Genomic DNA, 25,982 nt, shown 5'->3' on the forward strand with positions numbered 1-25,982 from the left:
AGTCCTGGACATGCATGCATGAGAGCGACACCTAGGCAGGCTTAGGTATCAATTTGTGAGACAAGGCTGCATCGGTGAAGCCCTGGTCGGTAGACTGATAGGCTGCCTGCATTGGCTGCTTGCAGTAGCAGTTGGTTGGAGCAGCAGTAGCAGCGGCGGCGGCGGCGACAGCAGCAATCAATCAATCAATTGAAGGCTCTTTATCTTGAGAGAAAAGAAATCAACATCCAGTGAAAATATATAAGGTGTCTTCCCCATCAGCCTCTCGGCTGATAGTTAACAGAACGCGGAGGCTTGCTTACATTGAAACAATGATATCCCCAATAGCTTACCTAATTGGATGGGCATTAAACATTGAAACCTTTTATGGCGAGTGCCCGTTCACCTTGAAGACAACTAATACCCAGGCAGTCAACCAAATGGCATGGAAAATCGGGTAGGATAGAATGACATTGCACGATTATTGATACAATATCCCGGTCCTGCTATGAGCGGGGCACCTCTTATATGGCAGACGCCTCTATTTGAAGCTACAGCGCAGTAGCTTGCATCCCAGGCAGCTCCCTGCCCCAACGGCTCTAATGCAGGGGGGTTCTCCAAACATCTTAAACATCCATCCACGTAACCACGCAAGCCGCCCAGACTCCCAGCTGTCAAATACGCTAGGCTATGTACGCTGTAACGCCAGGCAGTCGGATTCTTTATGTCGTCGCCTGATCGGCGACTCAACTTTATTTACAATATATGCATGCATTCACTCCGTAGGTACGATCTTCACATCGTTGCATGTATTCCATTCTCTTGCTGCTTCCTGCGTCTGGCTTGATCGTTTCGGAAAAAGAGGCCTTCGCGTTTGAGCCATATTCCCCTATTGCGTAGATTGCGTAGCAGGTCCCCTCCTAAACCAGCTAATTGCTAGGTGGGCTCCGCCTAACAGGGGACGACTTCTCTTCCACTCCTTGTACGTGTCTGTGTCTGTCAAGCCCAACGAGCCAACTTCGCAGCTTCCGTGTTCACCACCAACATAAAACCTACCATCTGTCGCAATCCACATTGCGCACGTAGCTGCCACCATGGCCACCAACAATATGCATAACCTCACAACCCTCATCAAGCGGTACGTGGTTGCTCCCCAACTTTCCTACCCTCCCCTCCCTTTTCGTGCCCAAAGAGTGAACGACGCAGCCGTCGCAACCCCGTCGCAATGGCCCCCCTTCTCGTGTCCGAAGATTGTAAAGACTGGTTTACTCAACTCAGCAACAGGCTTGAAGCCGCTACCGCTCGCTTAGAAGACATTGCTACTTCGACCATAGAGCTGCCCCAAGCTGTGCCGGCTCTATCCCACACCCTCGCCTCCCCGACCGGCGCTGGTAGCCCAGCCCCAACACCGGCCCCGGCCGCCTCCCCCGCCCTCAAGACAGTCATCGAAGAGCCTCTAGCCGAGTCGATCGAGGATTTCGATATCTTCATCTCCCAGTCCGTCGACAAGTATGTCCAGGCCAGTAACAAGCTGGGCGGCCTCATCGCCGAGCAGGCCGCCAAGGTCCTGGAGGGTTTCCAGCAACAGCGCCGCTTCCTCCTCGTCTCGACACAGGCGAAGAAGCCCGACTTCACGGGCTCGGAAATGGCCGTATACCAGGAGCTTCTAAAGCCCATCAACGAGGCCCTCATGGCTGTCGGCAGCATCAAGGAGTCAAACCGCGGCTCCCCCGTCTTCAGCCAGCTGAGCGCCGTCGCCGAGGGTATTATGGTCCTGGCTTGGGTGACCGTCGACAACCGCCCGTACAAGCATGTCGAAGAGTCGCTCGGGTCTGCTCAGTTCTTTGGAAACCGCGTCCTCAAGGAGTACAAGGACAAGGATGCTGCTCAGGTCGCATGGATCCAGGCCTTTTACCAGGTCTTTAAGGACCTGACCGAGTACGTCAAGCAGTACTTCCCTAGCGGCATCCCGTGGAACCCCAGTGGCCTGCCCGCCGCCGAAGTCGCAAAGAACATACCGAAACCAGGGGTCGCCAGCTCCTCTGCTCCTCCGCCTCCACCTCCTGCCGCAGGTGGTGCGCCGCCGCCGCCGCCTCCCCCCGGGCCCCCGCCGGTCCTGCAGATCAAGGAAAGCAGTAGCTCAGCAGAGCCTGCCTCTGGGGCCAATCTAGGCGCTGTGTTCAGTGAGATCAACAAGGGTTCGGATGTGACCAAGGGCCTGCGAAAGGTGGACCGATCCGAGATGACGCACAAGAACCCCTCCCTGAGAGCCGCTTCCGTCGTTCCTGATCGCGAATCTTCGGGTCGCGGAAAGAGCCCCGCACCCGCGAGGAAGCCCAAGCCGGAGAGCATGAGGGCCAAGAAGCCTCCGAGGAAGGAGCTTGACGGAAACAAGTGGTTGATTGTAAGTCCAATTGGGACCTGCCAGTTCCAGAACGGGTACACTAACATTTATGCTAGGAAAACTACGAGAGGCATCCCGACCCCATCGAGATCGACGCATCCATCAACCACTCGATTCTCATTTCCAAGTGCAATCACACTACCGTCATCATCAAGGGCAAGGCCAACGCTGTGACTGTTGAGAACACGCAGAGGCTTTCCATCGTGGTAGACAGCCTTGTCTCCACCGTCGACGTCGTCAAGTCGTCCAACTTCGCGCTGCAGGTCATGGGCGTCATCCCCACCGTCATGATGGACCAGATGGACGGCGCCACGGTCTACCTTAGCAGGGAGAGCACGGCGACCCGCATCTTCAGCAGCAAGAGCGCCGGCATCAACCTGAACGTCCTCGACAACGATGAGGACGACTACAAGGAGGTGCCCCTGCCCAGCCAGATGTGCCACTACTTCGACGAGAAGAAGGGCCAGCTGGTCAACGAAATCGTCGAGCACGCCGGTTAGAGTATCAGTACGTTGTGTCGGGTGTATGATGAATGCAAACGGCGTCCATGGGTGACTTTACGAGCCTTACGCTTCCACATTACAAAGCGTTCCAGCATAGGGATATTTTGCATTCGAAAGACTAGTAGTGTATTGTATTGTATAGAGAGCAATCGCAATATTACATCTCCATCATTCCTTTAAACAACTGCCTGATTGCCCTAGTAAAAACAACATTTGAGCAAGAGCTCTGTGGCCACCAGATACCGGCAACGATGCTATATATCTGAAGGCTGTCTATAGGGAGAAAGTGCAAGTCTACAGAGAAATGTGCAAAGGTAGGAAGACGATCCCGAAAAACCCTCTCGCTCTGGATCTACACTTACAACGACCCAAACTCGACTCGATACTTCTCTTTCTGGCTTTGATTGGCCGTTCGTCCTATAGGAATATGTCGTAGTCTACAGCTTAGCCTTGGGGGCCTCGAGGGTCTGGGTCATGAGGTCGCGGATATCGCCCGCAGCCTCGTTAAGGTAGTAGCTCATTTTCTGGCTACCAAGACCCTTGGAGACAATGTTGAAGTTGATGCTGTAGATAATCGATTAGCCATGAACATGCGCAGTGGACGGGGTAGGAGGGGTTGGGTCTTTCTCACCTGTTCTCGTTAATCATGTAGGCGATACCGAAGCCTCCGTCAATGACCTGGCTCCAGCCGTACCCGTTGAAGAACTCGGAGCTCAGCTGGCTGGTGCTCAGGTACCAGGAGCTCGAGTAGCCGTAGGCCGGGTCCTTGTAGATGGCGGGGACCTCCTGGCCGGGCTCGAGGAGCTTCTTGAGTCCGAAGAGGTGGCGGTCGACACCCTTGCCGTCCGACGCCGCGCTGATATACTCGATGTGGCTGTTGACTGCCTTGCGGAAGAGGTCGATGCGCGTCTGGTCCTCGGCGGACGCATCGGCCATGCTGGCGCAGAAGGCTACGCTATCCTCCGATACCGATCGGCACGTCTCCGTGCGGCCCAGCTGGAACCGGCGCGTGGCCGCCGACTCATACGTGGGTCGGTTCTTGCCGTACATCTTGTGGTAGGCCAACTGAATGACCATCTGCACGTACGCATCGGGCGAGCACTTGAACTTCTTGATCAGACCCTTGCCGTAGCCTTGGTAGGCCTGGACGGCGAGTTCGTGCGAACCGATGACCGTGCTGAAGTCCTTCTCGGCCCGCTCAATCTCGGCCTGCACCTCTTTGGTGATCTCGAAATTCACAGCAGCTGGCTCAGGGAGGTTTGATCGCACCGAGGGGTTGCTGAAGTCGAGCTTGTTGTTGAAAATGACGTCATTCACATAGTCGTTGAGGCGATGCGTCGGTGTGCCGTCCATCATACTGTGCTCTCCCATGAATCCAGATGTGCCGTTGTCGTTCACGATGAACTGCAGAGGTTTGTCATACCACCTGTTCTTACCATCGCCATGCCAGTACGCGTGCGCTCGCTCCTCCAGGGTAACCGGGGCAGCATCGTCCAGGCAGACAACGAAGGAAGCCGACTCGACAGCCTCCAGCGCGGCCTTGTTCTTAGGCGCAGCATTGAGCAGGATCTCCCGGGCGTCAGTCCAGACGTCACGGTTCTCGGACGTGAGCGCGCCAACAGCCGGTTGCCGTGCTGCCAACTCGTACACGCGAGCAAATTGCGCCTCAAGCTCCGACGTATTCAACTGCTGTCCATCCACCTCGTGCGAGATCTTGAAGAGCTGGTTCTTCCGCATGGCGATGATGTGCTTGTGGGTGCTGGCATCATATTTGACGGGGTAGTCGGCAGGCTTCGCAGCCACACGGCTGGCATTGAACATCCATTTATAGCTGTCCATGCAGATGGGCAGTTTCTTCATGTACTCGGGCTCGAGGGTGCCACTATCGACCTGCTTCTTGAACTCCAAAGCTGCCGTCGTTATAGCTGCCGCTCGCTTGGCCGGGTTGCGCCGCCGGCGGTCGTCTCGGTGGGAGTAGAAGTAGCTGACATAGGGAACGACGGGGTCGCGGTATGCCAGATAAGCGGCCTCGTTCCACCACTCATAGATCCAATTCCGCACATTGGGGTCCTCGCGCTTAGCGACCAGCTTCTCCTGAAGCTTGCGACCCACGCCACCGGGCTTGACAAACTCCTCAACGGCCTTCTTACTGCTGGCGAGCTCGTCGGCGCTCAATAGCGGATGTAGCGACTTGATGTAGCGGGCCGAGGTCTCTTCGAGTGTCGGCACGGGGAGGCGCGGCAACGAGTCTTGAAACCGCAGCATCGGTCCTTTTGACTTGTCTTCTGCATAGCCTGTGGCATAGTTAGTGATGCCAGTCACATGGAAAGCCAGGTGAAGCTCAGAGTGACGGTCAGAAGCTCATGCGACTTTACTTACCAGCTGGCAGGGAGCTATTGCTCCGTTTCGCGGCTGGTGCCATTAGAAGTATGTTGCTCTGCAGATTCAAGAACAAGGTGTATTCGTCAGTCTAGGTTGCTCCTCTTTGCGTTGTTTGGGAGGGTTTTAGAAGGGCAGGTTGTGTATAAACAGCCGAGGTCCAGACGTGGTGGTAGTGGCAGGATATAGCACGACCAAGGGATGGCTTCTACACACCTTGGGATTTCGCAGTTGCTGTCTCGCGGTTGATCTGAGTGCGGTAGCTTGAGCCCGACTCTTTACCAGAGAAGCAAACATGTCAATTGGCTTGTGAATAGGAAAAAAGAGAAAGAGAAGAAGTGGTCGAACAAGAGGGAGTCGCGACACCTGATGATGATCCACGGCTGAAGCTGGGGGTGGGTAGCGAATTGCGGGTAAGCCGAGTAGGGTGCCGCAGGTTACAGAATGTGGTGTTGGTGGATAGTGGTCAAGTGCCTCGCCTCTCTCACACAAGCATGAGCCTAGGTTATTTCTCTACCACTAGTGGGTCTGGCGGCATATGTTTGTAACTTGGAAGGTAGGTACTCGGTCTTTTATGAATCGCGAGCCAAGATCTGGTCTGTCGAGGATGGCGGATGAATGGATCGACTGCAGGCAAATCTTCGTGGTTGGAAGCTGCCAAGTAGAGCGGACTCTCGAAGATGGGATCATGTGCGCTTTTCTTACCGTTCCAGTTGGATCCTGCCAACAACCCGGACTCCCGTTTGTGTCTACAGTGATTTGGGGCTGAGCGTCTTTTTCACGCTCTGTTACCTGTCTCATCTCACCCGTCTCTGTGGGATTGTCTTGTACGTCCGGGGTACGCTTTTATTAATGTGGTTACTTACAGATGTACCGCTTCCCCAAAGTTCGCGCCTGGGGAAAGAAACCGAACAGCCCCTCCAGCCGAGGTAGAATAGCTCTGGAATAGCCGTGTGTTTATCCACTCATGGACGTCCCGTTACTGGTCCCGTGTGTCCGCGCTGAGCTACTAGCGACTCGTCAATTGGGGACAGATCGATGCCAGACCTTGGCATTGGAGACGAGCTTGACTTATGTAATTGCAAAGCCACATTCACATGCCAGGCCACAGGTTGCATAATGACGTGTTTTGCATATCCGACATTTCAGTGGTCGCTCATTCTGATTGAATTTGGTAACTTTTCAGGCGCAATTGTGTCCCTGACTGGCTTGTAATAATGGAAGGCAAAGCTTTCGGGCATATCGCACTTTATTCCTGAAAGCTTAAGATATTTCGGTCCTTCTCCCGACCAAGCAAGATTTCCTTGAATATTGAAGGTCCTGGGTTGCGCATAGTAACAACAGACAGCTTCGCGTGCCATTGCAATCAGGTATCGCCCGTCGTTGTTCCAATTCCTTCAACTTTACATCGATATTAATACTCATTCATGCATACTAATATTTGTTCATGACTGAACATGAGGTAGGAATAGTAGCAGGTGACTCTAGCAGGTATATTGCGACTCTAGATGTGCGCACATATTTGTATGCACGTACTTGCCGGGCAATTTTTGTCAAAAAATGGCTTGCATCTTGAGACTCTAAAGACGAAGTGGAATCTTTAAGATATGGGAGTTGGCTTTATACTGGATATAAGCCGCATCAACTCATCAACGGCAATTGAGATTTTACATATCGCAAGGCCGTTTGTTCAATCTCCCCAGGTATGGTAAGCTGAAAAACCATGCGGTCTAGGAAATAACATGCCCAATATGAGTGAGAATCCTCCCTGGCTATATTACCACATATCATCCCTGGATCGATTTGCAATAGTCCAGGCCGGCAGGGCCAGATGTCTCAACGCCAACAACGCGACAGCTTCGACGGAAAGAGCAGGCAGCTTGGGTTTAATTTGCATTCTTCTTCCGCGAGCTCTGGGAGCTCTCCGCATTTCTCCTCTGGAATTCCTCAACTCCCGCCAAACATGCAGTTAAAGTGAAGTCGGCCAAGAGTGATTGCGGGAAGTAAACAAAAGGATATAGAGAAAGACCTCCCGGTCTGGAGCTCCTGGTCGTCTGGTGGGACTTCTGTTACTCTTTCTCTCTTCAGCTGTATGTTCCATGTCTTCGTTCGGTCAACGTACGGCCCAGCCACTCCTTACTTCTTTTCGCTCTTTTCTCTGACCGCAAGGTTCTGTCGCTCTTTTCTTCTGGATGTAGTAGTTTTCTGTTTCTAGTCACTCTTTTCATAAACACCGGTTCTTAACTATAGAATCGCAAAAATGGCATACGCTTTGGCGACCCATTATGCGGGTCAGGCGCTGCTTGATGGCTTCAGCTTTTTCACGGGAAAGGACCCGAGCAATGGCTTTGTCAAGTAAGTTGAGTGCTTGAGATAGCCTGAAGAGATATACTGATTTTTGCCTACAGCTACCAGAGCCAGCCCGCCGCTCTTTCACAGGGACTCGTCTCAATCGACGAGTTCAACCGAGTCCGTCTCGGTGTAGATACTTATAACAACTATACAGTGAGCGATGTTGGTCGACCCAGCGTCAGGCTCACTAGCTACCAGGGTTTCACCCATGGTCTTTTCATAGCCGACTTTGCTCATATGCCAGCTTCCACCTGTGGTGTCTGGCCCGCCTGTAAGCAGTCGACGTTGATATTCGCCGTGAGGAGACATGCTGAGTAGCGTCGTCCTAGTTTGGGCTTTCAACAATGACCAGAATGGCGCAAAGTGGCCCCTTGGCGGAGAACTGGATATCCTTGAGGGAGCCAACACGGCCTCGAGGAATCTGCTCTCTGCCCATACGTATGAATCCACCTCTAGCGAACGACGAAGGAATGCTGACAACCATATAAGACTTCCCGGGTGCCAGTTGCCAAGCACTGGTTTCACCGGTCAACAGGGACCGAATAATTGCGAGCCTGGTGTAAGATAGATCCCCTTTTCCCTTGTTCAGAAACGTATGTTTGCTAAAGCGCTGGTGATTAGCCCGGAAATGTCGGCTGCAACTACGCCTCTCCTACGTCTGATGCCACCTCGTACGGCGACAGCTTCAATGCTGAAGGAGGCGGTACTTACGCTCTTGAATGGGACTCGGATGGCCTGAAAATATGGCATTTTCCACGGTCCGCCATTCCAAGCGACATAGCCTTTGCGCCCCTGACAAGCCCCGATCCAGCCTCCTGGGGCCCCCCGCAGGCAATTTTCGGTGGCTTGGGATGCGACACTGACTCCTTTTTCTTCAACATGAGTCTTGTAATCAATGTTGTAAGTCAAATCCTATACGTCGACTATAGACACCATGCATGAGAGCTCATTGTTGCTTAGAACCTATGTGGCGACTATGCTGGAAATGTATGGGGCGTCACTGACAAGTGCAATACGCTGGCTCCGACGTGTAAGGAATATGTCGCAAGCTACCCAGAGGCTTTCCTCGGCGCGTAAGTGATACCTTGTTGCGGAAATATCATACCAGCACATCATTACTAATAATGTCTCGTCTATAGCTTCTGGGACGTCAACTACATTGACGTCTACCAGAAGCCGGATTCCCCCAAGCCATCTACCTCGTCTAGTGCCACCGTCTCAACAGCTTCTCCCAACGCCACTTCGATTGCAACGAGTCTTCCCAGCGTGGACACGACAGCATTGCCATCTCCAGGCAGCACGCGGACGATCACTTTGACCACGGCGACACCCTCGTCAGTACCTACCAAGTCCGGAGGAGGATTGAGCGACCCATCCATGATCAATGGGTACACGCTGCTCGGCTGCTTTGGGTCCAGCTCCGGCTACCCGACATGGTCTTCCGCTGCCGATTTTGCCACCATGGACAACGAAGCCTGCGTCGCTAGCTGTGCTGGGCGCAAGTACTCTGGTGTGTTCGCAACGTAAGTCTGACCCCCTTCTCTATAGCCAAGCGGGGTTGTTGTATAGGGTGAGTGAGCGCTCATGGTCGATATGTAGTACTTGCTATTGTGCAGATAATCTCGGCGACGCCTCCGCGGTGGAAAACGCGCAGTGCGAGCGAGCCTGCCCGGGCAACCCTAACGAAAGCTGCGGTGGTCTCGTCAAGGGCACCAACAACAGGCCGTCAATCCCCCCATCCAACACCACAACAGCGAACAACACATCCCTACCTCTGAGCCGCCGCGCTGCGCCAGCCAACATTCTGCTCACCGTATACGGTAACATAGCCGCCGCCCCGCCGCCAGCGGGTGCGCCAGCAATGGGTGGCTCGTCGTCTGCCACCGCCCCCGCCCCTAGTAGCACAGTGACGGGAAGCAACGGTGGTGATGTCAGTGGTGGTAGTCGTAATATCACCATCACCAGCGTGGTCACAATGACTTATACGACAGTCTGCGCAACGAACCCGGCGCAGCTCGTTGCCGCCGAGTATCGCACCACCTTGACCATCACTTCATGCAGCAGCGCCAAGTCCTCGGTTCCTACAGCAGCGGCGGTGGCGGCGGTGGGAAAAGTTGGGGGAGGCATGGGGGCATCCTGGAACGGAACCTGGAACGGTTCTTGGAATGGGACTTCGAACGGGACAGCGCAGGCGGCAGCCAAGGCGGTGGTGCCTATGACAACCTACACCGAGACGTGCTCCGCGTGCGGGCCAAGAGGCGCCAACACTGTCACCTTGACAATCCCCATGGCCGTGGCGACAGCCGCCGGACCCGACGTGGTAGTCACGGAGATCGCCGTCGCCACGGTGATTCCCGTCATCCTGAGCAACAGCAATAGCAGCAGGCTAAGCTCCAACGGCACGAACGGCACTGCCGCGGGCGTATCGCGGGTGAACCAGTTCCCGGTCATGGCCGGTGCGTCAAGCACGTTCGGCGACAACTCGGTTGGTGTTACTGGCATGACGCTTTGCCTGGCGCTGCTCGGTGCCGTGTTTCTTTTGTAAAGACATACGATCGTAGGTAAGTTTCTCATTGTTATCATTCTGCGGAAGGGTTGAGAGGGGGAGGGAAGTCGAAACTTGTACGATACTGGGAGAGGGGGAGGATCGCAAAGGGGGAAGGGTGTATTGCAAACAAAACTATGAGCCTGGTGCCTTTCACTTGTTTGCTGGATGAACTGATGGCCCGAAGCCCCACGAGCTATGCTTATCGGGAGTGGGTGGCCCTCAAGAAAGGGAGGTGTTTGGGAAGGAAGTTGAGATGAACGAACCGCCATGCCATTTTGACGTACTCGCTTATCCGGGGAAATCATTTCAGATCTTTTTTTGTATCTTCTATCTGTACTCGTCATATCGCAGCTTTCAGTTTCTTACTTGTTCGAAAAATGATTAACCAAAATGATTTGACTCGTCCCCTTTTCGTGCTTCTCGGTGGTGTGCAACCCCAGCATGTGCGTCCCAACAGCCCTTTTCTGAGTATGCGGGTTCTAGACGAGGCGGACTTCGTACGCGCCGTTTGCCGTATGCAGGAGTTAAACTAGCGCCAGCAGGGTAGTGTTTCTGAGAAGGGAAGACGCCGTCCTGACTTCCAACGCAATGTTACTCAGAATGGGATCCCTTTGCGAATCAGGTAAAATGGCATGATGGCTGAAAGTTCTGGCCGTTCTGGGCCTGGCCGATTGTGTGATTTGTCTGACTAGCCGAGATGAAACCACAGCAGTATCAATTGCCAGGCCAGATTTATGTTCTGTTCCTCGATGTGCTGTACCGGAGGAGGGTATCGTCAGTCTGTGTGCCAAACAAAATCTGAGCCGGACCAGGGGAACATGGGACACATCGACATTAGGGTTCTGGCCATGTTTGGCTAAAACCCCAACGCTACGCGGAGTAGCAACGCGCGACGGAAGCTTCTCAGGTCCCCGTGCAATTGGCCAAGCTGGTAGCATCACAACTTATTAGAGTTCTGCTATCCAGGCACGAAGAAAGCAGGCGATTCGCTGGACTCTGGCAAGCAAGCCGTGTATAAAACCGATGGATGGGATGTGCCAATGTTGGGAATAGTGACCAAAAGGGATTTTCTTTCTGTCTTTCCATCCATCACTAGCTGGCTCTATATCTCTCTGTGTACAATAATGCTCTAGGCCGACTCTCTTTCTTTTCTTTACCGAGTCTATCGAGATCTCGTTGTGTTGTCACAGACCGGTTCTGTCTCCTCCTTAGCCACTCATTTTGACGAAGACTCTCATTCATTATTCCAGAGTACTGAAGAACACCCAGATATCATCTTATTATTTATTATACTATACCACAAACGAAAGCATGACCCGATCCACCACCGCCGTCGCCCTGCTCGTCGGGGCGTTGCTCTCCTCCAGCGCCCTCGGACAAGGTATGTCAACGCCGGCGTGCGAGCAGGCGCTCATCCTGGCCAACGGCATCAACATCAATATCGAGGACCAGAAGCAGGAGCAGGCCTCAGTCGTGAAGCTGCAGGCAATCCTGAGCAAGAACCCCGTGGATGCCGGTGCCTTCGCTGCCGCCAAGAACGACCTCCTCACCTTTGTCAACAACGGCATCCAGATCCGCCAGATGAACCAGGCTATCACACCCAAAGGCAACAAGGCCACCGCCGGACTCGCCAAGGTGAGTTGCCATCATCCAACCATGTCCGGCTGGATCTCTTGAGCCACATCCCTGGGAGAGAATCCCCTGAGGGCTGAAGAAGAAAAGAGGCTGATATGACACACCGTCGCGCTCGCAACAGGTCGCTAATGCGCAGCTCGACGAGCTGAACCTAGCCATGAGTCTGTCTGGGAACCCCGCCCAAGACAACAAGACCCTGCAGACTCTGGCGGGTGACTTTGCCGGCGGCATCATGGTGAACATGCAGAACTTGATGGACGTGAGTTAGAATCACTCTACCACCCAAAATGCCCTTCTGGAGTAGTACATATATATAAATGTAGAGTGATAACGCTAAACCTCCCACCCCCACGATAGGCTATGGCAGGCTGTGGTCCTGCGCCTGCTCCGGCGGCAGAACCTGGTATGGCGCCTCCCGCAGGCAACAAGACTGCCGAGACAGGTATGGGCTTGAACATGACGATCAACGGTGAATAGCTATGAAGAGTCGAGGGGTTCGGTGCCATTACATACCTATTTATCCGAATAGCCTGCTGCTGTCTCATGAGATACTCGCTATCTTATAATCATAAAAGCACGTTATGTTGGCAAGATAGTATATATACTAGCGAAACAACGAATTGGATTTTCGTAACTGTCTGAATAATATAAATCATTGAGCAACGCCTAAGTTTGTCTATAGCTCAACCGTAATGGGTGTCTTCTTGCTGATCTTCCCCTTGTTTCCGTCTTGACACGCAGCATTAATCAACATGCCACCTTCAGAATGGCCCCCTTGCATAAACCATTTCCATATGACGCTGCTAATACCAAAGATGACGATATTAACGACATCTAACCATTGAGCATTGGGTACAAAGTCCCAAATGGGACCGCGCATCTTATGCGAGAGGAAGTTCTCATACGCCTCCTGGCAACTGTCCCAGAACACAGCTCGTTTACCACGGCCACAATGTATGTGCCCAAATACGTGAAGCTTTGGCTTCACGCGCCAAAGGTCTTGGAGCAGGCCCGAACAACCGAGGTTGAGGTCAAGATGGTGCTTCTGTAATGCACAGTTAGTGATACCAGAAACAAGGGTGTTGTTACTAATGATGAATGAGGCAAGAGTATCTCACCGGTGGTCCATGTGTGATCAGGACGTCTGTATCTTTTGGAATTGCCTCACGCCATGGATGTCGGGCACCATCGTACTGAAATGCGTTGGAGGAGGCGGGGTCACCAGACCCGATAATATCGGGAGCACCATAGATATTCAAACGTCGTTGGCCTTTGAATTTCAAGGTAATCGACTGGCGCTGGAGATACTTGACACTTTTGAATTCGATGCCGTGTTGGGGGGGAGTGCCTTCATCCCGTCGGGTTTTCATATCGAAGAAGATGTCGTGGTTTCCACCAATCACAATCTTGTGTCTGTGAGGTAGCGAGTCAAGCCAGTCAATCTGCGCCTGTATCTCCAACGCAGTACCTCCCTGGGTCAAGTCGCCGGCGTGGATCAGGAGGTCTCCAGGAGGCACATTTGGTACTGTCATGCCGTGCGTGTCCGACAGGCAGACGACCTTGATAGGAGGCCGGTTGCGTGGTGGCTTCATGGGACTGCCGCGCAGCCATAAAAGAAGGCAGTAGAGCCGGACGACAAGGGCCTTTAGAGGTGATTCGAGGTACTCATCCAGGAGGGTCGGCTTGTCCCAATGGCTGGACCGCCGAAGCCTGAGGAACTGGAGGCATGCATTCAGGCGGTGGGAAAGCCCCATGGTCTGCCAGGCCTGGGGATCGCGGCAGCGCAAGAAGCCTTACACGATTTGGGATATCAGAAATGGGTGAGAAAGCAATGCAGATCCAAAAAGCTCATGAGTAGAGCAGAGTAAGTCAATCAATGCGATGTCCGACATGTAAAGAATTGAAGTGAGTGGTTTCTCAATACTGCGGTCAAGTTGCGAAATTGACGGATACCATCCTTGACAAAAGCCTGGGGAAGTTGCACCACCCAATCAACTAACAAGATGCAGGCACTCTTGACATTACTAACGAAGTAGGCACTTCCTTCTAGTTTGGTGGGGCTTCAGGGGCTTCTTCTCTGGACTCCTAATGAATTACATTTATATAATCGTGGTAATGGAGGCCGGCACCATTGCATGTAATTCAATTCCCTAAAGGTAGGTAGGTGCGTTATGGATCTGACAACTAAAGTGTACGAAGAGAGCTTGCGTCTTCAGCCTACCAATTCCATTGCTGTCCAGTTGGGAATGGTAGGGGCTCCATGTTCTCTTCCATGGAGTCCAGCGTTCATTGGCAAAATATCTCCGGCGATAGTCGATCACGATGCTTTGGTCTCGCGTGGACAGCCATAAAAGTTACACTGGTACTCCGTACATTTGGTGGTTTTGGTACCTCATTTGATGTATCGTGTTCTGTAGTATTAGACGTCAATGTAACGTGTATATTATTTCTTCTTTGTTCGTTGTTCAAGAAGCACATGTAATCAAGGCTCGCCAACTCGGGTGATACAGTGACGAAAGTCATTGAAACAACGACATTTTTGGTGATGCAACAGCTTCTGCCACGCCCCTCCCTCTCGTTCATTGGCAGCTTCGATGCTCTTGCATGTCCAGCGGAACTAGCCCCCTGCAAGACTGCAAGATCGCGTCGGGCAGGGGCTGCACGGACCCGAAACTAAGGGTGTCATCGTCACATCCCAACTCCTTGGGCTGCGGCATGACGTTGATCGACATTTCAGCTCTTGCCAAAATTCCTGGATCTACAAGACCCAAAAGCCAAGTTTGAAGCCTGCCTCTGGACGACTACCTATGAGCGACTGACAGCATCGCATTTTCGCAGTCGACTCCTGTCTCGGGACCAGGTTCTGCTCTTTTTGAACTCCCCTTTCCCTCTTTCCCTCAAGTCAACCCAAGACTGCTCGACACACCATCGTCGCACATCAGGCCCTTCTCGATAACCCCGCCAAGATCTGTAACCATGGCGAGCCTACGCACGTTGTATGCCGCCGATGGCAATCCGCCCGCACTGAGGACGAACATGAAGTGAGCCACGTCTAGTCCATACTCAGGGTAACATTGGCTCATCATGTGCTATTATTCCACAGTGTCGACTTTGTCATCAACTACAGAATTCCTTCGGACGGTTAGTCTGCGATACATGTACGCCGAATCACGGTTCACGGCTAACAGTTTTCCCTATCCACAGCCCCAGTTGAAGCTGAGGCTGGATTCACCCAGCTTATCGAAGCACTTACCAAAGCCGGACTCGCCTCAGAAGTCCGCCGCGGTGTCGATCATACGTCCGTCCTGGTATTCGTCAAGGTGGCTTCGGAGAAATACTTGAAATCCAGGGTTTACCGCGAGCGGGTTCAAGACTGGCTCTACGGAGTCCGTATCAAGACCCCCGAAAAGGACGTTGATAAGATATTTGAGGACGAGCCCATTGTGGACGCCGAGCGACTTCGACTAGTCTACCTCCTTCTCACCAACCCAAAAAACGAGGGTGGCGCGGGCATCACGCCAAAGACTGGACAGTGGAAATACGTCGAGTCCATTTTCCCTCTACACAACCATGCGTTCAACCGGAAATGGATCAAGCAGTGGAGTAGTAAGTATGTGTTGAACGAGGAAGATGTCGATCAAATTCGCAACCAGTTCGGCGAGAAGGTTGCATTCTACTTTGCATTCCTGCAGTCGTACTTCAGCTTCCTGGTGTTCCCGGCAGCATTCGGCTTTGCTTCCTGGTTGATTCTCGGGCAGTACTCTTGGCTATACGCTCTCGTCAACTCACTCTGGTCTGTCGTTTTCTTTGAGTACTGGAAGGGAAAGGAAGAGGACTTAGCAGTGCAGTGGGGCGTGAGAGGAGTTTCTCGCATCCAGCTTCCCCGTACCGCGTTCCACTGGGATCATGAAGATGCAGACCCAGTGACCGGCGAGGCTGTCAAGGTCTACTCGGCCAAGAAGAGGCTTCAGACCCAGTTGTTGCAGGTGCCATTTGCGTTCATTTGCTTATTGATCCTCGGCGCTCTGTACCTCTTCTGCTTCTCTGTTGAAATCTTCATCGGCGAAATTTACAATGGCCCCTTCAAGTCGTACCTGGTAAGTAGATATTAACAGGAGAAAGCGTGTATGCGGGTTGCTAAACATGAACAGACATTCCTCCCTACAATTATTCTGACAGGGTTGGTTCCCACATTGTCAACTATCCTTGGTAATCTTGCCGCGCAACTGACGGAAGCGGAGAACTACGAAACCCATGATGGTAAGAGAGCCATGTCTTTAAAGTTGACCAACGTTGACGAACTGACAAATTTGCAGCTCACGATGCGGCGTTGACGCAAAAGATTTTCGTCGTGAACTTCATCACTTCCTACACTCCCCTGTTCTTGTCTGCTTTCGTGTACATGCCATTTGGCAATCTTCTGGTCCCGTATCTTGACGTGTTCAAGGTCACTGCGGAGAAGATCTCCTCTAGCGATCAGCTTACGACGCAAAGCTTCCAGATCAACCCTGACAGGCTCCGGACGCAGATCATATACTTTACTGTAACTGCTCAGATCGTCAATTTTGCCCTCGAAGCCGTGGCTCCCATTGTGAAGCGCAAGGTCTTCAAGAAGGTCAAGGAGGTACAGACCGAATTCGCCCACAAGAACGAAAAGGGCGATGTTGTCCCAGCAGACGCGCCCGAAGAAGCTGCATTCTTGGCAAGAGTCCGCAACGAGGCCGAGTTAGATGTATACGATGTCGCTACGGATTACAGGGAGATGGTTGTGCAGTTTGGTAAGTCTGAGCCATCTCTCGAGCTGAGCTTTTCTCTAACATCAACATAGGATATCTGTCTCTGTTCTCGGCTATCTGGCCCCTTGCTCCCGTATCTTTTCTTGTTAACAACTGGGTGGAATTACGCTCTGATGCGATGAAGATTGCCATTAGCAGCAAGCGGCCCATTCCTTGGAGAGCCGACTCTATTGGCCCCTGGCTCAATGCTCTTGGTTTCTTATCGTGGTTTGGAAGCTTGGTCAGCTCGGCTATCGTTTTCATGTTCAGCGGTGACTCAAATGGACCCAACGGCGAACCATCCAGCATCACTGGATGGGCACTTTTACTCACCGTTCTTTGCGCCGAGCACCTTTATCTTGCAGTTCAGTTCGCCGTTCGGTATGGTTTGAAGCAAATGCATAGCCCCGGTCTGCACAAAGAACGTGCAGAGCGGTTCCAGATGCGCAAAGCCCTTCTGGCAGATACCTCGGACAATGACGTCGAGACGAAGCCTTTGCCCGACATCCCGACTGGCGAGAAGATCACCAGGGCTGCTTTAGAGGAAGAGGCGCGTCAGGCTTCCATCCGAGGCCATGGGACCCCCGAAGAAGCGTATGTTGACACCCTCCCTTGATTATTTTGCCACTGACCTAACTCTTTCTATAGGTTCTGGCAACGCCAGCAAGGCATGGATGAAACTATCTCCATCGGCCGCAGTCTGATCTCCAAGGTATGCATCTCTAAGTGATTGATATCGCTTAAACTAATTTTTGGTAGATGGCGGCTGCAAATAAGACGGCAAAGGCCTAAGAATAAGGCCTATATAACCCCTTATCTTACCTGGTATAGGCATCGACTAAAGATTGGCATAAGTTATTACGGTCAGGGTAATGAGTTCACGATCGGTAAGGTGTTAAGCGTACTACATCACATCGAACTAGATAATATATAAAGGAGGCAGGAATTATTATATTATAATACGAGTAATCTTCTTAAACAAACCCGGAAAGCCTTGCAGGAGAAAAACAAATGCGACAATCAAGATCTCGTACCATAAATAATATGCTTGTTAAGATCTAGACTCATCGTGAGCAAATAACATCCGATCAAGTTGCGAGTGCCTTTTCACAGCATGGTTAAAACCGGCATACTTGCTTTCATCTCGAGCGGCGAAAGCCTCATAAACAGAGCCAACATTCCTCGCGGGGAGTTCGATATCAAGCCGGGGGCCATGGTCGTATTTGATCTGCTCGACTTGGTCGGTGGCGAAATCGTGCACTTCAATCACGGGTGCATTCTCTTTCGAAGTTACGTTCACGACTGGCCCGCCATGGGCTATGAAACGTAGCTCGCCCTTCTCGCCATTGATGGTCCACACCATCGGAGGCTCGCCCTTGAAAGGCTGGCCACGGCGATATCGTATGTGCACAGTGGCCCCGTTGGACACAGAGTCCGACTCGGGTAGCGCACCAGTCACATATATGAGGTCCGGTACATTGGACTTGACGGTTTCGAGAATCGCTCCGGACGCAGGATCTCTGATCTTGGCATTGGGACGCTGCAATTGCAAACGTGGCTGTATATCGTGCACGTCGCCCAGTACAAACTGGACAAAGTCGAAGACTAAGGCGTCCGACTGTTAGCAGAACGCGGGACTACTCGACATATTTAACATTACGGCACGATGCTCGTTACTCACGGTGGCCAAACCCAATGGTGAATAAATTCCCTCCAATATCCCGATCGGCGAAGTACCTCAAAAAGGGGGGCAGCGTGGCCCGGTCCAAGGTGCCGCCCGCAGCCCGCACCTCGCTGCTGAGCACCTTGCCGATGCGGCGCCCGCCGGCGAGGAGCCCGCGCAGCGCCATGATGGACGGGGCGAACCACGCCTGCAGGCCCACGACGGTGCGGGACCCCCTTTCGGCCGCCACGCGCGCCAGCTCGGCGGCGCGCGGCGAGTTCTCGGCCAGCGGCCACTCGACGAAAGCGCCCTTGCCGGCCGCCAGCGAGGGCAGCACGGTGCGGTAGTGCTGGTCGACGCGCGTCGCGACCACGACGAGGTCGACGTCCGGGTCCGCGGCCAGAGTGGCGGGGTCCCCGTACGCCCGGGTGGTGGTCGGGTCCAGCCCGAAGCGCGCGATGGCGCGCTCTGCCGCCTCCGTTGTCGTGTTGCACAGCGCTACGATTGTGTACTTGGCCCGGCCCTCGGCCGAGAGCAGGTACGGCAGGTGCGCTTTGGCGGCCCAGCCGGTGGCGGCGTTGGCGGAGAGGCCGATGAGGGCTACGCGGATAGTGGGCATTGGCACTGATGAGATGACGGGGTCGAAGTATATATATATATACCTGGATTTCAATGTAAGAAGAGTCGGAAAATCACCGAAGAGATTTTATCTACTGAATATCTTAATCTCTGGTCTTGAGCTTCAGTCTGGAAAGCAACCCCGTACGGGGGGCTCATCGATCATTATACTTTTTGCATTCATAGATGATTACAAATGCTTCTCACAAAAGCAGCTTATAAACCCAGAATGTCTACACATGGCACTAACTTCGGGCTAGGGATATGAATCACTGGCCAACGATAGAAGGCTACATCTCTGGACCATCATATATGAATTACGTGATGATTTTGACAGATTAGTATTCAGCAGGATACGATCGCATGTGATTCTGACAGATTAGTGGTGGGTCAGCCTGCACTGGTGAGACTTTGTTGTTTAGATGTTTAGACCGCATGGCTTCAGAACGACCACTTGCAGTCTGCTACCGCAAAAAATGGCTAACAAGTTTAAATAAAGCCACCGATGCTCATCCCGCCACCCAGATTACCAGTAGCCAGATTTCTTGGTGTTGACAACAATGATTAAGAGCGTTGGTATACAATGGCTGTGTATAGACTTTCGATGAGTGGGATGGCCGGTGTTTTAGTGGGGTACGGAAGCTCTGTTCTGTGCTCCAAGCCTTACCTACCTACAAATTGAAAAACCGTCTTCTTCAGTCTCTGATACCTGAACAGTCGACTGAGCAGCGGTTTGCATCACCACAACAATTAATGAACTCGAACGGTCCCGTACCGTAGCAATGAGGCCTGCATGGGCTCATATTCTCAACAAGCTCAGATTCCCGCTGACCAAGTCAAAATGGTTCCAGTCTCGGTCTGACTCGTGGGGTCCTTGGTTTGGCTGGGCTCTCTTCACTCTTGGAACATGGTCGCCTGTCGTGGCGTTGGCCAACGATAACTTCTTCGAGGTCACCAGGATCAACGGGGCTTCCATGTATCCCTTGTTCAACCCAGACAAGGACCGGTCGCTGACCTTGGATCGGGTGTGGACGTGGAAGTACAATGCGCAGAACAAACTGGCTAGGGGGATGGTCGTGACATTCTGGTAGGTGGCTATAGCCTCATCTTTTTTCAAGACCGGACCGGTTGTTCTTTATGTTCATTATCTAGAGATATGACTGACCTCGCTGCTGTTTTCCGCAGGAGCCCCTTCAGCCCAGAAGGTCGTGTGATCAAGAGGGTCGTTGGGTTGCCAGGAGATGTCATCAGGACGAAACCCCCGTACCCGGTAGCCACCGTGCAAGTGCCGCCGGGCCACGTATGGGTCGAGGGCGATGGGGACGCCACGCAGGACAGCAACACGTACGGGCCAATCTCCACGGGCTTGATCATTGGGAAGGTGACGCATATCCTCTGGCCGCCGCGCAGGATTGGCCGGGTGAGCTGGGAAGAGTATGCAAAGAAAACCAAGTATAGCTAGCTCATGAAGGCGAAGCCTGCATAGGTACTTTACGGATACTAGGCATGCACCACAGCCTACGTACCTGCTTGGCAATTGATGTGTTTCAGGCATTACAATAGGATATGCATATATTATCTCTATCTATCTAACCTGCCTGCCCTATAGTAGGTAGCACATGGACTTCAAAAGGCTTGGCCCGGTACCTCCCAGCTTTTGGCTTATGATGTACCTTCAGAACGGGCTGCAATACAGAAAAGTGCAATGAGGAAAAGCTACAAATGCCAATTGGTAACATTGGAAAGAAACCCATTAAATCATACAAAATGCCATTAGAATTACCTTGGTTTTGGTTGAACTGACAACTTGTTAGAGGCCTCCAGGGCTGGTGTCAGGTAAGTAGTGAGATCATCCTGTGCACAGACCCTTCCGGCCGTCGGTGGAGCCCTATTCGCGTTATCCGAAGCCCGATCACGTCAAAAAATTGCCAGCTTGGATCCGGGATGCCTGGGATGGTGAAAGTAAAATCGCATCATACAAAGGGTCCTCGTCATCAGCCCTTCCAACAACCTCCTTTCACGTTTGTCTTTCGGCGCGGGGTGGGAATACCATTCTGATATAGAGGGCAATGCCCCTGGACGATTTTCGGAGCACTTCCACAACTGCTCCGCAGTCTGATTCGTTCGGAGCCGTCGTTCTTTCGCCCTCTCCTTCCGCAAACAATGGACATTCTGCGCAATCCATCTTCTCTTCGAATTCCTCGGATTTTATAGCCGGAGCGCAACAACCTGTCAATACGAACATGGCCCCCAAGGATGGGGAATGGGAGAGGCGCTCGCCTCTGCTCCAGGTCAGTGGCAGTTCCAAGCTTTGTGCAGTTGTCCCCTATGTCGACTGACTCGTCGTGTGCGCACAGAATATGTTGGCTGGAGGGCTAGGAGGCACCACGGGAGACATGTTGATGCATTCGCTCGACACCGTCAAAACACGACAACAGGGCGACCCCCACTTCCCACCGAAATACTCATCACTCGGGTCTTCATACTACACGATATGGCGCCAAGAAGGCATCCGGCGTGGACTGTACGGCGGATGGCTACCCGCGATGCTGGGGTCTTTCCCTGGAACTGTTCTCTTTTTTGGTTCATACGAGTTGAGCAAGCGGATCATGTTGGACTATAATATCCAACCTCACATTGCATATCTCACAGCCGGTATGGGTTCTCTCCAAGAACAACTCTAGCAGGAAGAATACTCACACAGGACAACACAGGCGCCATCGGCGATTTTGCTGCGTCCATCGTTTACGTGCCGTCGGAAGTCCTGAAAACACGGCTGCAACTACAAGGGCGGCACAACAATCCCTACTTCAAATCGGGGTATAATTATAAGTCAACTTTCGATGCCGTCAAGACTATTATTCGAAATGAAGGGCCTAGTACCCTGTTTCACGGCTACGGGGCGACGCTATTTCGCGATCTGCCCTTTTCCGCTCTGCAGTTCATGTTCTACGAGCAGTTTCAGAGCTGGTCCCGTCAATGGAAGCGGAGCCGTGAGATCGGCACGCCGCTGGAGATATTGACCGGTGCTGCGGGTGGTGGACTTGCTGGTGTCATAACATGTCCCCTGGATGTGGTCAAGACGCGGTTACAAACCCAAATAGAACCCGCGCCGCCTCCGGCTGGGAAAGAGCGCCTGGCGGGCGATCCACAGTCTGCGGCGAAACCCACGCATCCCAAGGCAGCCCCTCCTTCTCATGAGCAACACCGGAACATCTCTACGTCCTCGCCATCAACACACAGGCCTAGACCAGGCGCCGTCACTCTGGACACCTCTTCTGTGTTCAAGGGCCTGAGAATAATATACAAAACGGAAGGCATTGGCGGCTGGTTCAGAGGCGTTGGGCCACGCGGTGTCTGGACCAGTGTGCAGAGTGGGTGCATGTTCTTCTTGTATCAAAGCATTTTGCGACAGTTGGAAATTTGGTTACCTCCAGAGGGAGCGGAGGCATCATTGTAACGGCAGGCAGGAAGCCGATGCCCCGCATGACGCCCTAGACGAATGTACCAAACATGTAATATATGAAACGAAACAGCATTTGCAGGGCGTTTGGAGATCCATAGACGACGGTTTAGAAGGGGATGAAGAACAAGATAGATCATGAGCAGGTAGATAGGCACACACACATACACACAAAATCTCAAATCTACAGCCAGCTTTTGGCATATCGACCAACAACAGCTGCCAAACACCAAACTTGTTCTACTACTACTACCTACTATTCTTCGATTTGTCTCCAGGATTTGCCGTGCCATCAATTGACTGACGAAAGGCAGATTTGCAGTCAATAGCGGTGTTGCCCATTAGTGGGGGCGGTAATTAGTTTATCCAGCGCTTGTGACTTTCCCAATTCCCCAGCCAGCTTAGCCAATTGACCCCAGAGAGTGCTTCAGCAAGCAAAGTGCTTTCCGTCGTACGACTGCCCACGACGACGATCGACTGTAAAACCGACACATACCTTTCGATTGGAAACGCCATTTCATTTCTTTTAATCCAGATGGTCGCCAATTAACATTCGAGCTCGACATGGCTCAGACCCATGCGTTCATACTATGTCTCCGCCCTTACCCGTGCCTTCAAAGGCCGCGATACATGCACTCAGAGGCCTGGCATTAGGCACGTCCTGTGCGATTGGCCTGATTGTGGACGATAGGCGCCGACGAATCAGCACTCTGCGAACCGCCGTTGAGAACAAGAAGAAGCTCAAGTCCTCGAGGCTTTACCACGGCACCGCTGAAGCTGTTGTACTGCCCGCCGACGATCCAGTCTTGCTGCACGGCGACGACCTGCATTGGCACTACCACCCAGATCAATCCTCGAGCCTGGAGGAGCGACGAATAGAGTGCGACTCTTCTGCTGCAGGAACGCCTCCGGAGCAATCTTCTTTGCATAATTCGTCCCGAGCCGAGGCTGCCGAACCGCAAAGGACAAGATCAACGAGGATAGCTGCGCGACAGGGGTTTAGACGGGATGAAGACTCTCCACGATACTCTGCAGAGTCTCTACGAAGATTGGCGCCCCTGCGCACTTCTCTTGGCGTGCCTGTTGCGAGGGACAGCGGCGGCTGGGCGCGAGGGTTAGGATCTCAAAATGAGGAAACGCAAGAATTGGACCCGCCACTCGATATCAACGACATCTTGGGAGTGTTGGAAAAAGAAGAAAATAGCTTGGATGGAATTATTGGCGATTTTCTGCAGAGGGTGGCTAGGAAGAGCCTCTTTGCGCAGCTAGGAGACAAATGGTGTGATTTGTCTATAGCGCTGTGCAAGCACTGCCAGGAAAGAGGTCGATGGGATGGAGCGCAAAAAGTCCTTGCTGCCAGCTTTCAGTCGGGACGTCTTGGCGTGGAACAATATTGGGCGCATGATCCTGTGCCCGTTATCGAGTCGGCGCTCCCTTCCGCTGATCTGGCGACCAAGCCGAGTGAACGAGCTGCGGCGCTGGAAAGCTTGCGGCTGTCTGTACAGCTGTTCACACCGCATTTCAACGAAAAGGCCTCTATGCTCTCTCCAGAACTGGCCCCTCTTGGACGAATCATGGTCGAGCGCGTTTTGGCCTTTCACCAGCCCCAATATGTTCGCGATATCTATGGACGTGTCTTGCCTCAACTAGCAGATGCTACCGAGTTCACGTCTATGGTTATAACCGCTCTCTACAAATTCCACGACCACAAATCTGTCCTACAGCTATTTAGGGCCAACTTCTCGAAATGTCGTCCGGATCAACAGTGCTTCAATGACATAGTAGAAATGGCAGTGAAGTCTGTAGAAAATATGGCAGGCGCCCGGGCTATGGCGGTACTACGCTCTCTGGCAAGTCTGTGCGATGCCAGCAAGCAGCCGCTGAAGACTGCCTGGCTCATGAGGATACTGCAAGCCCATTGGAGTCGCCACAACGATCTCAAAAAGTCGAAGGCCTTATTCAGACAAATGTTGACCGAGGGGCTCCTCGACCAAGTAGCGTATCCGCAATACGTCTACAAGGTCATGGTCGAGGTCTCGGTCATGTCTGGCGATATTGCAACGGCGCGTCATTATCACAGCGAGGTCATCATGATGGCCCCCGCAATGGCCGAGGACGTCGGGCTAATGGGCTATTTTGCTTTGGCGAAGGCTCGAGCTGGGGACTGGGATGGCGTTTTGGGTGACTTTGTCAAGATGCGGCCGCATAGGGAGATGCAAAAAGAAGCGTACGAACAAGCTTTCATTCGAATATTGAAGATCTTTGCGCAGGATCATCCCATCGCCGAGGTCGAGCAATTTGTTCAGTATTTTATCCAGGAAATGCACATGCAACTGCACCCATTCATGGTGTCTTTGGTGGCCAATTCGTATGGCGAATTCCATGACGCCCCTGGGCTTATTCGCTGGCTGCAGTTCTGCAGTTCAAGCGGGTTTGCACTGTCGCCGGGTTTCGTCAACGCTGTGCTACGGAATTGCCGAGTCAAGTGGAAGCTGCCATTCCGTCAACTGCGAAAGCTGTTCTCTGAAATGAGGAAACTTCAAGGTACTTGTGTTGACGATGTGACGCAAAACATGATGCACAACGCGGCTTTGATGGATGGCAATTACCTTGGGAGGCCTGCCCGCCAACGGGTTCGGTCCTTGAAGCTTTCTCTGAGTCGCAAGCCTTATTTTGCCAGATCAGCCAACAACAGGCAGGTCTTTGCCGCAATGCAAGAAGAGCTCCAGAGCGGTCGCCCCAACATGACTGTGTATATTTACAAACGAGCTCTGCAGTACGGGATGGAATGGTGTCCGCATTGTTTTCGCATTGCTGTTATTGCGTCCCTCAGGCAAAAGACGGGCAACTTCGCGAAGGCCATGCAACTCATCGCCAGTACGTCGCAGAAAGGCCACGACGTCAGTACTGCCGTTGGGCTTTATATCAAGGCTCAATTGAACTCCTTCCGTGGCGCATTCGGAGAAATCATGAATCGACTCAAGGCCATGACTGTTCACTTTGAATCGGCAGGCATAATCATTGACCCGTCGGTCCTAACACATGCTGCAGTCATCGCGGCCAAGTCGGGCCGTGACGCCCATGCGGTATCCCTTTGCCAAGTTGCCATGCAGAAGCAAGGGACGACGAACCCCTGCTTCACGATCCAGAATTTGAAGGCATTGCTAATGGCGTACTATCATTTGCTGGATGTGGACGGGCTCCAATGGGTGGTTGAGTCGCTGTCCTCCAGTCCCTGCTCGGCAGATGTACGTGCGTTGTCGTTGCTCAAAGAAACGCGGAGGCACATGAGAAAATGGGAAACTTCGGACCGTGTCTGCTTGATAAGGGATGTTCTAGAAGCCGGGATAAACAGCATCAAAAAGCGTCGGGTCCTGCAGATTCGGGAAGGGGCCAAGATCCAACAGGAGTGCTTGAACATCATGAGCGACGCTGTGGCCCAGATGGAAGCCGACAAGTCGCATCGGGATGCCGAAGTGGCGGCTGAGACGCCGTGCCCGGCATACGGTGAGCTCCCGATCCGGCGGGCGGTCGTGAAGGGGTGATCGTTTTCGACACTGTATATATTCCTACATATACGTAACACTGCAAACAAAGTATCTACATACCCAATAGAGGCTATATACATGATGCCTATAACGGTCTGCCAGCTCTCCCATCCAT

The 25,982-nt window shown here is 52.7% G+C and overlaps 10 protein-coding genes across 10 annotated transcripts; 7 read left to right on the forward strand and 3 right to left on the reverse strand.

Moving 5' to 3' along the window:
• Positions 1-1,073: 1,073 nt before the first annotated feature.
• Positions 1,074-2,883, forward strand: PG985_004715 (Adenylyl cyclase-associated protein; the record flags this gene model as incomplete). The annotated part of the gene is made up of 3 exons (XM_066824484.1): positions 1,074-1,117; positions 1,264-2,383; positions 2,440-2,883. The coding sequence occupies 3 exons, from the start codon at positions 1,074-1,076 to the stop codon at positions 2,881-2,883; spliced, it is 1,608 nt and encodes a 535-aa protein (XP_066687644.1).
• Positions 2,884-3,323: 440 nt separating this feature from the next.
• Positions 3,324-5,562, reverse strand: PG985_004716 (carnitine O-acetyltransferase; the record flags this gene model as incomplete). The annotated part of the gene is made up of 4 exons (XM_066824485.1): positions 3,324-3,450; positions 3,518-5,180; positions 5,266-5,323; positions 5,482-5,562. 4 exons carry the CDS (start codon positions 5,560-5,562, stop codon positions 3,324-3,326), a joined length of 1,929 nt encoding a protein of 642 aa, XP_066687645.1.
• Positions 5,563-7,516: 1,954 nt separating this feature from the next.
• Positions 7,517-10,162, forward strand: PG985_004717 (uncharacterized protein; the record flags this gene model as incomplete). Its single annotated transcript, XM_066824486.1, has 7 exons — positions 7,517-7,620; positions 7,674-7,888; positions 7,947-8,176; positions 8,239-8,517; positions 8,578-8,690; positions 8,757-9,140; positions 9,217-10,162. Coding segments are annotated over 7 exons (2,271 nt in total), but the record flags the coding sequence as incomplete, so codon positions are not given.
• Positions 10,163-11,476: 1,314 nt separating this feature from the next.
• On the forward strand, positions 11,477-12,277 carry PG985_004718 (uncharacterized protein; the record flags this gene model as incomplete). Its single annotated transcript, XM_066824487.1, has 3 exons — positions 11,477-11,800; positions 11,922-12,059; positions 12,158-12,277. The coding sequence occupies 3 exons, from the start codon at positions 11,477-11,479 to the stop codon at positions 12,275-12,277; spliced, it is 582 nt and encodes a 193-aa protein (XP_066687647.1).
• A 199-nt stretch (positions 12,278-12,476) lies between these two features.
• PG985_004719 (uncharacterized protein) lies at positions 12,477-13,554 on the reverse strand (the record flags this gene model as incomplete). The annotated part of the gene is made up of 2 exons (XM_066824488.1): positions 12,477-12,845; positions 12,919-13,554. The coding sequence occupies 2 exons, from the start codon at positions 13,552-13,554 to the stop codon at positions 12,477-12,479; spliced, it is 1,005 nt and encodes a 334-aa protein (XP_066687648.1).
• A 1,222-nt stretch (positions 13,555-14,776) lies between these two features.
• PG985_004720 (uncharacterized protein) lies at positions 14,777-17,367 on the forward strand (the record flags this gene model as incomplete). Its single annotated transcript, XM_066824489.1, has 8 exons — positions 14,777-14,841; positions 14,904-14,941; positions 15,005-15,897; positions 15,952-16,060; positions 16,117-16,578; positions 16,629-17,169; positions 17,224-17,287; positions 17,335-17,367. The coding sequence occupies 8 exons, from the start codon at positions 14,777-14,779 to the stop codon at positions 17,365-17,367; spliced, it is 2,205 nt and encodes a 734-aa protein (XP_066687649.1).
• A 259-nt stretch (positions 17,368-17,626) lies between these two features.
• PG985_004721 (uncharacterized protein) lies at positions 17,627-18,857 on the reverse strand (the record flags this gene model as incomplete). Its single annotated transcript, XM_066824490.1, has 2 exons — positions 17,627-18,180; positions 18,257-18,857. 2 exons carry the CDS (start codon positions 18,855-18,857, stop codon positions 17,627-17,629), a joined length of 1,155 nt encoding a protein of 384 aa, XP_066687650.1.
• Positions 18,858-19,638: 781 nt separating this feature from the next.
• On the forward strand, positions 19,639-20,318 carry PG985_004722 (uncharacterized protein; the record flags this gene model as incomplete). Its single annotated transcript, XM_066824491.1, has 2 exons — positions 19,639-19,943; positions 20,042-20,318. 2 exons carry the CDS (start codon positions 19,639-19,641, stop codon positions 20,316-20,318), a joined length of 582 nt encoding a protein of 193 aa, XP_066687651.1.
• A 652-nt stretch (positions 20,319-20,970) lies between these two features.
• PG985_004723 (solute carrier family 25 member 38) lies at positions 20,971-22,316 on the forward strand (the record flags this gene model as incomplete). Its single annotated transcript, XM_066824492.1, has 3 exons — positions 20,971-21,147; positions 21,214-21,511; positions 21,571-22,316. Coding segments are annotated over 3 exons (1,221 nt in total), but the record flags the coding sequence as incomplete, so codon positions are not given.
• A 593-nt stretch (positions 22,317-22,909) lies between these two features.
• PG985_004724 (uncharacterized protein) lies at positions 22,910-25,864 on the forward strand (the record flags this gene model as incomplete). The annotated part of the gene is made up of 1 exon (XM_066824493.1): positions 22,910-25,864. The coding sequence occupies one exon, from the start codon at positions 22,910-22,912 to the stop codon at positions 25,862-25,864; it is 2,955 nt and encodes a 984-aa protein (XP_066687653.1).
• Positions 25,865-25,982: the final 118 nt, after the last annotated feature.

The sequence above is a fragment of the Apiospora marii genome (assembly GCF_038362585.1).
Source record: "Apiospora marii strain CBS 49790 chromosome Unknown utg000003l_segment0_segment0, whole genome shotgun sequence".
Classification (NCBI taxonomy): Eukaryota; Fungi; Ascomycota; class Sordariomycetes; order Amphisphaeriales; family Apiosporaceae; genus Apiospora; species Apiospora marii.